Below are 11,370 nucleotides of genomic sequence, written 5' to 3'. Positions count from 1 at the left end.
CCGTGATATCTTCCTCAACACCCAAGCTGAGCTTGTGAGCGCTTTCCACCTCTCGCTCATGAGAGTGAGAGGAGAAGTGGCCTCTGCCCTGCTGTAGGCCTTTATTAGTTGTGTTATGGGGCCCTCTAGTGTCTGAACACGATAGTACCCCTGACTGACAACCTCGGCCGACACTGCGCATGCGCGAGGTGATAATGTGTTGACAGACTCGGTTACCGTCCGCTTGTTGAGAGAGGCGACAGCTCCCCTCAGAAACGGCACAGTCGCTCAGGAACAGAGCTCCGATTATGAACATTGGGACAGCTTAAATACAAATTATGTGGGAGGAGTTGTGTGGTTGCTCCTCCTCAGCTATTTTTTATTGGCGATTTCACTTCTGGGCGAGCCCTAGACCGTGAGCTGGTAGTTCTCCATTGGCCAGTTTCACTTCTGGGCGGGACCCTAGGCAATGAGTCAGCAGTTGTTGATTCCATCTGTTTTGCCCCCTCTCCTTATAGTGTGTGTGTGTCCATGTCCCTCTGCCCTCAGGCAGTCCCACAACAATGCTTTGGAGTCATGACAGAACGCACACTCATTCCCCTTTAACGCACACACACACATCTGTTTAAACCAACTACTCCAAAATGTGGTGGCAATTTAGTACTCATAACATGAAAGAATAAAACAGAGAGAAATCAATAAATCACAAACACAGGTATAGTTAAGCAGTAATTATACAGAATATATATATAGCCACTGCAATGAACATACACATATGCAGCATTCCAGAGGCTTGAGCTGTGTGCAAATAAGGATATCCAGCATACATATATAGCCACTACAGTGAACACACACATTCCACCATGCAGCATTCCAGAGGCCTGAGCTGTGTGCAAACAAGGACATCCAGCATATATATAGCCACTACAATGAACACACACATTTTTAGACATGCAGCATTCCAGAGGCCTGAGCCGTGTCCAAATTAGGATATCTCATCTCTCACATCTCCTAATAGAAAGGTTTCACTTCTCATATTTCCAGCTTCTTGTTATACAGCAAACTCACGTCTGGACAGGAACACAGGTTACTTCAATAATCAATAGCAGCCTGAGCGGATGAGACGAAAATATCATCCTCGTCTTCATCTGAGTCGGATAAGAGAAACTCAGAGGCACCCTCTTCGTCTTCCTCTATATAATCCAACTCCAGGACATCCTCCGCGAGCGGAACCACGGTGAGGTCCAGCTGGGAGCCCCAGCTAGCCTCAGCACAAGGCTCAGCCTCCGCGGCGGCTTCCTCCATGTCTCGGTTGCCGGCCGGCACATCGCCAGACATGAAAGGATCTCCTCCCGACAGGCTAGCTTGGCGCGCTGTGTGTCTACAGAAGGTCCAGTTGTGATTGTGACGACCCCTCCACACCGCGTGGGGTGCCGTCTGGTTGTGTGTGTGTTTTGTGTGTGATTGCAGGTTCCAGCTGCAGCTGTTTGATGAGGCGCACCTGCCGGATGAGCTACACCTGTTGAAACAGGATATAGGAGGAGCCAGCCGGTTACGTTTTCGCGGACTCCTGTGGGCACTCTCTCCGTGCCAGCCTCGGGGACTGGTTCTGTCATTACTTTGTTTATAAGAGAATAAACAATTGCTATTTTCTTACCTTTCGTCTCGCCTCCCTGCTTTTTGTTGCAGCCCAGGAGCCGGGTTGTAACAGATGGGGGCTCGTTGCTTTGGACCTGGAAAGCGTGTGTAACTGGATGTCCGTTGTGGGGACGGATTTTGCGCAGCTGCTGTTGTCGCTGGGTGCGGCTGGTTGTTTTGGGAGTAGCGTTGCGGGGGTGAGTGTTTGGCAGTTCTAGTGCACGGAGATGGTATGGCAGCAAGTACGAGCACAGATCGTTAGTTACCGTGGTATAGTCCCTGTTAGGTCTAGTACGGTCTTCCTTGGAGGTCGTAGGGGGGGCTGTTAGTGCGGTGTGAAAGTGGTTAGAGCTATTAGCTCGGGAGCACGCCAAGGCTGCGGGTGGAGCTGCCGGTTTGCTGGTCGCTTCGCCGAGCTTACGGTATTAAGTGCATAAGTACCCGTCATAACTAGCACCTGAAGACTAGCGGGGAGTTTAGCTAGTTTCTGTATAGTTAGAGGGACGGGCCGCGGTAGCGTGTAGGCTGTGTAGTAGCGTGAGCGTGCCACATAGTGTTGTCATGATGGAGAGTGTGGAGGAGTTTGTGAGAGCGCCTACAGAGGAGCTACTGGAGGGCTTCTCACGTGAGCAGCTGATCGGTGTTGCTGAACATTTCCGCTTGGATGTTGGGGATAAGAGGATGAAGGAAAACATAAGAGGGATTGTTAGAGCAAATCTGTTCGAGTTAGGTGTTTTCAAAGGGGGAAAATATACTGTTGATCCTGGCAGAGACAGTGTCAGTACGTCTGGCTGCCGTGATACAGACCTGACTTTTGAGCAGAGAAAGGAGCTGTTGCTGTTGCAGGTAGAAATTAAAAGGCTTGAGTTAGAGGAGCGGAGGTTGGGTTTACCTGCTGGGGCTGCAAATCAGGCCTCTAATTTCCCTGGTAGAGCTACTCCATTTGACGTTGCCGGTAATCTGCGGGTTGTGCCTCAATTTAATGAACGAGATCCAGATAAATTGTTCTCCTTGTTTGAGCGTGTTGCTGAGAGCAGAAAGTGGTCAGAGGCTATTAGCACCTTATTGCTGCAGTGTGTGTGCTAACAGGTAGGGCCCAGGAAGCTTATTCTGCTTTAACGGTGGCGGACAGCAAAGTGTATCAGATGGTTAAAACTGCGGTGTTGAAGGCTTACGAGTTGGTCCCTGAGGCTTATCGACAGAGGTTTCGGTCCTGGGAGATGTCTGACAAGCAGACACATGTTGAGTTTGCCAGGGATCTGGTTACCTTTTTTGGTAGGTGGTGTAACTCCTTGAAAGTGGATACGTATGTCGCATTATGTGAGTTGATGGTGTTGGAGCAATTTAAAAATGCTGTGCCCAGCCACATTGCGGTTTATATCAGCGAGCGTAAGGTGAAAACTGCTGCAGAGGCTGCTGCTCTGGCAGATGACTATGTGCTAACTAGGGATGCTCCGATCGATCGATCACCGATCGAGATCGGCCGATACTCACTCTCTACCGATCGATCGGTGCTCTCTAAACATGCCGATCGACAGAGCCGATCGCATGACGTAAAATACATGACACTTTTCTCTGTGTGCGGCAAAACAAGCTCGCCAAAAGGGCTTCACCGGTCAGGCATTATTTTAAGGTGTCCGAAAAAGACAGTAAAATAGCGGTATGCAACATGTGTGGGAAGCAGAAATCCTGCAGCTCCGCTCACCGGTCCGGCGGGCGAAACACACAAGAGTTAGACCTAACACACTTAGCTATTTTATCTATTTCTGGAACAAGCTAAACTAGTTATTATAAATATATGTATTCTTCACTGTCGGGTCACTTATTACTGGATCAGTGAGCTGCATGAGATACTGACAGGCTGTCAGGAGAGGGAGAGAGGGGGGAGAGAGGAAAAGAGAGCGCTTCCGCTCATTTCTCCCGTGTTATTATCCAAAGTGAATGTAAACTTGAATAATGTACATCATTTGAATGTAATAATTAAGTTTATGTTTGTGGAAGCTCCAGTGAATGAGCCCCATTTACTGAGTTTAAACATCACTTTAAATGGAAGATTTAAAGTGATGTTTAAATTTTCCATTTAGGCCCCGCCCACTCGATCGGATCGGCGATCGGTATCGGCCGATACTGATTCCGGCGATCGGTGATCGGCCCCGAAATTGGCGATCGGAGCATCCCTTGTGCTAACGCACAGGGGCGGTCGCGACTTCAGGGTCCAGGATGGAGCTGGTATGTATCGTGCAGGGAGATGGGAAGAGAAAGCAAATCCGCACTGGGTTGAGCGTGAGATGCGAGGTCAGCCACATGGTGATTCGGAAATCTGTCATTTCTGCAGGGAGAGAGTGCACTGGAAGGCTGACTGTCCCAAAGCTAAGGCTAGCAGGGGGAACTGTGTAGGCCAGTTTAACTCTGCTGCTTGTGCTGTGTCTGTGGTACCCTTACCTGTCATCTCTCCCTGTCAGCAGATTAATGAGCCATCCGGGTGGAAGGACCCACCGTTTTCTGCATTTGTGTAAACCGGATACGTGTCATTGGTGGGAAGTGATGTCAGCGTCCCGGTAAAGATTTTGAGAGACACTGCATCGTATGACTCATACATTCTGAGCTCTGTGTTGCCGTTTTCGGACCAATCTGGAACTGGGGATTTTGTCCGGATGGGAATGAATGTTGTGCCTGTTCCTCTGCATTCTGTTGTGCTTAACTCAGGTCTGGTGCAGGGTGAGGTCGCCATGGGGGTCCGTCCTGTAATGCCAATTGGTGGTGTGGATGTTATCCTGGGTAACGGCCTGGCTGGCAGCCGTGTGTGGGCTGAGGGTCCACCGCCTACCATGCAGTCATCTTCACCTACTGGGATTGTTAAGGCAGAGGAGAATGCCAAGTGCTCTCCTGCAGTGTTTGTAGCTTGTCCTGGGACACGGGCTGTGAGCCATGCACAGGAGGAATCTGAACAGGGTGAAGAGGTCAGTGCGAGAGATTCTGTGGTTATTCCTGACTTGTTGTTGTCGGTATCCCGCAGTGAGTTGGTGATGGAGCAGAAAGCGGATGTCTCCCTCAGTCCGTTTTTTGAGGCGGTTCTCTCCACCGAGGATGGAAATGGTGTCACCAGGGGTTGTCAGCTGCATGGGGGAGTGCTGGTCAGAAAGTGGTGGTCAAGTGGGAAAGGCTTCATTGGTGGGCCAGTGCATCAGATTGTGGTTCCTGTCAGGTTTCGCGAGGAGGTCCTCAGAAAAGCGCATGGGCAGTCGGGACATCTGGGTGTGGTTACCTGTTGCGGTATTTCTTTTGGCCTGGTTTGAGGAAAGATGTGTCTCGGCATGTTGGATCATGTCACGCGTGTCGGACGGGTGGGCCAGTTCGGCAGCGACCTGGGGGTCAGGTCTTGGGTTTGTTGCCGGGGGCTAGGTTGCGGTTTCTGGAGGGACATTCCGGGTTCCTCCAGGGGCTGGGTCAAGGGACTGGCCAGAGTGGTTTTCTGTCATCGCCGTAATATCGGAGAAGTGCCAAATTGGGTAATTAACGGTGTTCTTAGGGGAACTCCTTACTTATGGGGGGGGAGTGTGACGACCCCTCCACACCGCGTGGGGTGCCGTCTGGTTGTGTGTGTGTTTTGTGTGTGATTGCAGGTTCCAGCTGCAGCTGTTTGATGAGGCGCACCTGCCGGATGAGCTACACCTGTTGAAACAGGATATAGGAGGAGCCAGCCGGTTACGTTTTCTCGGACTCCTCTGGGCACTCTCTCCGTGCCAGCCTCGGGGACTGGTTCTGTCATTACTTTGTTTATAAGAGAATAAACAATTGCTATTTTCTTACCTTTCGTCTCGCCTCCCTGCTTTTTGTTGCAGCCCAGGAGCCGGGTTGTAACAGTGATAGACACGGTTCACCACTGGATATGAGCTTTTATTGTGGCCAGCCTAAGGCACACCTGTGCAATAAGCATGCTGTCTAATCAGCATCTTGATATGCCACACCTGTGAGGTGGGATGGATTATCTCGTCAAAGGAGAAGTGCTCACTATCACAGATTTTTTCAGATTTGTGAACAATATTTGAGAGAAATGGTTATTTTGTGTATATAGAAAATGTTTTAGATCTTTGAGTTCATCTCATGAAAAATGGGAGCAAAAACAAAAGTGTTGCATTTATATTTTTGTTCACATGACAATAAAAGCCTTGAATCTTGAATCCTTGAAGTACAATTTTGAGGTATTTGTTCTTTACTTGAGTATTTCGATTTATATTCTACTCCACTACAATTCAAAGGTGAATCTGCAATTATTTAATACCTTTAGTTACTTTGCAGATTTTGATTAATGATGTAAAATATAATCAACTCTTAAATCAGACTTTAGTCCCACCTGGAGTAAATCCACAAGCTCCCTGCAGTATACAAAGTCATTCAAACCTTTACCAGCTTTTTTGTTTTGTTTTCATACATCAATAGAACATACATGGAGATGCTTACATAACTGCAGCTATTGTACACCTGGATTAATCATACATTACATATTACATGTCATTTGTTAGACGCTTTTATTCAAAGCGACTGACATACATTCAGTACTGTGGACAATCCCCACAGGAGCAATTTTGGGTGAATTGTCTTGCCCAGGGACACAACGACATGCTGACTGCAGTGGGGTTTGAACCTGTGACCCCCTGATCCAAACACCAAGGCTCTACCCACTGAGCCACAGCCTCCCTACATACATACCCTCCTTGGGCACCGAAAGGACATACAGTTTCTTAGTGTTATCAATTTCTATATTGTGCAAACATTATCAACATATTACAGATATTATCACTCCCCCCTCATCGGAAACATGATCGCACAATACCTGAACCATTATGATAGTAAGAGCCAGTGCTTTACCATCCAGATGAAACAAGTACAAGTGCAGTGAATACAATAAATTAAAAAGAAAGAAATACAAATAAATAAGTAAAGAGATCTGATGTTGCTTGTATTAATGGGGACCATTTTTCCTCGAATGTATCAGTTTTCAGCTGTAGTCTTGCTGTGATTTTCTCCATTAAATAAACATGTTTTACCCTGTTTCTCCAGTGGACTATATTGGGGGGCTGCGGCTTCAGCCACGAGACCGTTATCATTTTTTTCGCAATTAGAAGAAGAATTCTTAGTAAGAAAGCTACATTTCTGTCCATATCACTGGGCAGTATACCCAGTGTATATAAAGTGCTGGGTCCAAAGTAAAGGTAATGCCCAGCACCTGTTTAACCTCCTTTTGAACATCCTTCCAGAAGCCCTGAATGGTTGGACAGTCCCAAAATATATGTGTGAAGTCTCCCACCCGTCCACAGCCCCTCCAGCACAAATTAGAGGTATTGCTATATTTTGAAGTGATAGATGGGGTGTTAAAATATCTCATTTTCACCTTCCAATCAAATTCCCTCCATGTTGGACTGTTTGTTATTGTATGTCCCACCTTGAATGATTCTTCCCAATCCTCGTCGCATATTATAATATTCTCTTCCAACTCCCATTTTTCTTTGACATCCTTATTGTTGCTGTTACATTCATAATGTAGTACCTTGTAAAGTTTTGATATAGCCCCTTTTTTTGTCTCGTCCCCTGTATATGTCATTAACAGTTCCTCTAGTTTAGATGGGGCTTTGCGAATGTTTTCCCATTCCTTATGCTTCTGAAGGTAATGTCTCAGTTGCAGGAATCTATAAAAGTCACAGGATGGTAGGTTAAATTCCTATTTCAGTTGTTCAAATGATTTAATGGTTTGTCCAGTAAAGAGTTGTGTAATATATATTAACCCCTTATTTCCCCATGTTTTAAATCCTGAGTCCATAATATATGGTAAAAAGTCTGGGTTTTTAGCTATTTTAGTGGCCCTGCTAATAGAGTTTGACAGCTTTAATTCCTTTCGTACCTCTGACCATATCTTCATCGTAGCCCTGATCCTCTCATTGCAAGTCCCCAACCCTTTCTGTGCCTTTTCTGTCAAAAATGGAAGTGCTCCCACAAGTACATTATTACATGACTTTTGTTCCATATCAACCCAAATTGTTTCCGTGTCTTCAGTTATCCACATAATTATTGCTCTAATTTGTGCTGCCCAATAGTAATATTTTAAATTAGGTAGATTCAACCCTCCATTCTCTTTTGTACATAGAAGTGTCTTATATTTAATTCTCGGTTTTATATTTTGCCACAGGAATTTTGATATTATTTTGTCCATTAATTTAAAAATAGATTTAGGGATCACAATAGGCAATGACTGGAACAGGAATAAAAGTCTTGGCAGTATATTCATCCTAACCGTTTCTATTCTTCCTGTTAGATTAAGAGGTAGAATTCCCCACCTGTCAACATCTTTTTATCTCATTTATCAGTTTCCCATAGTTTGCCTCAAATAGCTGAGATGTGACAGGAGTAATATTAATACCCAAATATTTGAATCCTTTTGTGGCCCATTTAAATGTAACCTGACCCTCCAACCCTCCTGGACGGTCACCTGAGATCATCATAGCTACAGATTCTGCTTCATTGGTCAAATAACCTGATATCTCCCCGTATTCATTAAGATTGTTCAACAAAGCTGGAATAGATGAGGAAGGCTCACTTATATATGTTAATATATCGTCCGCGAATAATGAAATGTTGTGTTCTTCTCCCCCCTTGTCTCTTATTCCTTTTATGTCTTTATTTTGTCTAATTAATTCAGCCAACGGTTTGATACTTGCGGAAAATAGTAACAGACTTAAACAATCTCCTTGTCTAACTCCTCTTTTAAGGTTAAAACAATCTGAGCAACAACCATTTACTCTAATACGTGATCTTGGGTTGCGTTCCGATAATCCAAAAATCAGCTCCTAAATTCTAACCCTATCTCCTATTCCTTGACCTCTGAGTGAAACGTCACAGGGTTAAGGGATAGTGGATAGGAGAATTCAAAAGGACTTAGGAGAAGAGACTGCGGTACTTTAGAGAATCCGACTGCACTTTCACTATCCGACGTGTTTATGATGCGCCAGCGGACGTCATGAATGTGCGTCTGCTGCTGTGGGGAAACTATGGAAACTACAGTTTTCTATACAGCGGACTACAACATGGATGTTTAATAAGAACGAGGGACTACTGTAAACTCATCTAGAGACTCTGCACCGTGCTCTGATGCTGTTGCTTTATGCTTTATGAACGTGGACAACAGAGAAACATATTCTTCATGACCAAAGTTGGAATTGAAATAAAAAAGGAAAGTGAAACGTATGCTCGTCACCCTCTCCCTCCGGTCCACATTAATACAAATGATCCCAATACGTATGATTGTATGAAAATATCTTAAAATCAATAGAAATGTATTTATTATAAACGTTAGTCCTTAACATCTATCACTGTGTATATCACCATTCAAACATCTTTTAAAAGTTGAACAACTCCACACAGTTCAGTGAAATATTGACTTTATTTGATCATTTCAGTAAAAACTAACGTTCATATTTCTCTTTTTGATTATAATACTGATGAACGTTCAGAAAAAAGCACTTTGGCAACTTACCACATACGTTTTAAAATGCTTAATAAGCACCGTAACGTTCATGATATAATTTCTCGGTCATAATCGGTTGTTTCCGTGAACGGCCGACTGTTGAGTGACGGCAAATGCTGCGGCTGCAATGCATTGTGGGGCAGCATTTTCTCCTCTCCTTTCGGTTAGGGAGGTCCAGTGGTTCCTAAGCTAAAGGAGGTTATAAAGGAAGTTTGAAACCTCCTTTCCTTTCATTTAGAGAATTGGAACGGCACTTATCATGGCTGCCACTGAGGGACTTCCGGGTAATTTCACTCCGTTAGGAAGGTTCCTAAGCTAAATGGACTATTGGAACGCAACCCTGGACAGACACCATTTTTATCCAATCTATGAAGGTTGATTGAAACCCAAAAGCATCCAGTGTGTTGTACAAAAAGCTCCACTTGACCCGATCAAAAGCTTTTTGTGCATCTAAGCTTAGTAACATGGTTGGCTGAGGATTGTTTTTAGTACATGATATGAGATTTAATGTTCTCCTAATATTATTAGCCCCTTGCCTACATGGGATAAAACCTGTTTGATCCGGTTTGATAAGTTTGGTTATACATCTTTGCATTCTCCGAGCCAATATTTTTCGTCAATATTTTTAGATCGTTACAAAGCAAGCTAATTGGCCTATATCCCTCACATGAAGTTGGATCTTTGCCCTCCTTATGTAGGACAGATATAATGGCTTCAGACCAAGTTTTCGGTGGATTACCTGAAGATAGAGCATAATTAAAAACTTTAAATAATATTGGTTTATTTTATTTATAAAATTCACCTGGAAACCCGTCTGTACCAGGGGATTTGTTATTTTTCAAAGTTTTTATAGTGTCAGATATTTCCTGCAATGAAATTGGCTGTATCATTTGAGATGCCTCCTCCTTTGTTAATGATGGTAAATGTAATCTATGAAGAAATTGTTGTGTTTTGGATTCTGTAAATTTAGAGTCTGAGTCATCATATAGCTTTTCATAATAATCTGCAAATGCTCCTGCTATCTCTGATGGGTTTGCCAACATTTGTTTAGAATTAGGGTGTCTTATTTTAGATATTATCCTATTTTGCCTTTCTGAGTTTGAATGCGAGAAGGCGACTTGCTCTGTTGCCCATTTCATAGTATCTCTGTTTTGTAAAACGTAGAGCTCCTTCTGCTTTGTATGTCAGAAGTTCATCCAATTTACATCTGTTTCTTTTTAGTTCAAGTAAGGTGCTATTGTTGGATGCTCTTTTATGTTCTCCCTCCAATTCTCTAATTGTACTCTCCAAACTTTTTTGCTGTTCCAGACGAGCCTTTCTCAGCCTAGATGTTATTTCAATTATTTTCCCTCTAATAACTGCTTTTCCAGCCTCCCATAAAATTGATGGTGATACCTCTCCATTATCATTCATTTGAAAGTATTCCATTAGATTTTGTTTGATCTCCTTCACCACTTTCTGGTCCGATAGAATTGACACATTAAGCCGCCCATATTTGAAAAAAGATTCTCTTCCCATGTCTATAGTCAATGTTATAGGAGCATGGTCACTTATGGTTATAGTCTCCATGTCACAATTCAAGACTTTGTGTATATGTTGTTGTGACACACAAAAAAAGTCTATCCTTGAATAGCTACCATGTGGGTTAGAATAGAAAGTAAAATCCTTCCCTCTGGGGTTGTTGTTTCTCCATGGATCTATGAGACCCAGCTCTTTAACAACATTGTTCAACACCTTAGATTTTTTGGAAGTTGGTCCTTGTTCTGGTGGCAACCTGTCTAATTTGCCGCTCTGTACAGTATTAAAATCCCCTCCAACTATTATCATGCCTTTTCCATTAGTAGTAATAATCTTAGCTATGTTTAAAAATAAATCCTCGTTCTCTTCATTTGGGGCATACACGTTCAGTATGGAAATAGCCATGTCTCCAATAGACCCAATTACCATTACAAATCTTCCCATGTGATCTTTTATCACTTTCTCTGCTGAAAATGGCAAATATCTATTCATTAGTATGGCCACACCCCTTCTCTTGCCATATGAAGCATGAAATACTTGGTTTACCCATTCTCTTTTTAGCTTTTGGCTTTCAACCTCGACAAGATGGGTTTCTTGAAGCAACGCAATTGAACATTTTAGTTTCTTTAGTTGGCTCATTATCTTTTTCCTTTTTATGGGGTGATTTAAACCGTGGACATTATAGGATACAATATTAAACCTACTCATATTGAATT

The 11,370-nt window shown here is 43.7% G+C and overlaps 1 protein-coding gene across 1 annotated transcript; it reads left to right on the top strand.

Annotated features, from left to right (window-relative positions):
- Positions 1-1,120: 1,120 nt before the first annotated feature.
- Positions 1,121-5,426, top strand: LOC117532604. The gene is made up of 2 exons (XM_034195961.1): positions 1,121-1,814; positions 3,702-5,426. Exon 2 carries the CDS (start codon positions 4,272-4,274, stop codon positions 4,911-4,913), a length of 642 nt encoding a protein of 213 aa, XP_034051852.1. The 5' UTR covers positions 1,121-1,814; positions 3,702-4,271; the 3' UTR covers positions 4,914-5,426.
- Positions 5,427-11,370: the final 5,944 nt, after the last annotated feature.

The sequence above is a fragment of the Gymnodraco acuticeps genome, unplaced genomic scaffold (assembly GCF_902827175.1).
Source record: "Gymnodraco acuticeps unplaced genomic scaffold, fGymAcu1.1, whole genome shotgun sequence".
Classification (NCBI taxonomy): domain Eukaryota; kingdom Metazoa; phylum Chordata; class Actinopteri; order Perciformes; family Bathydraconidae; genus Gymnodraco; species Gymnodraco acuticeps.
Note: the sequence above shows the minus strand (reverse complement) of the source record. Positions and strands in the feature narration are given on the sequence as shown.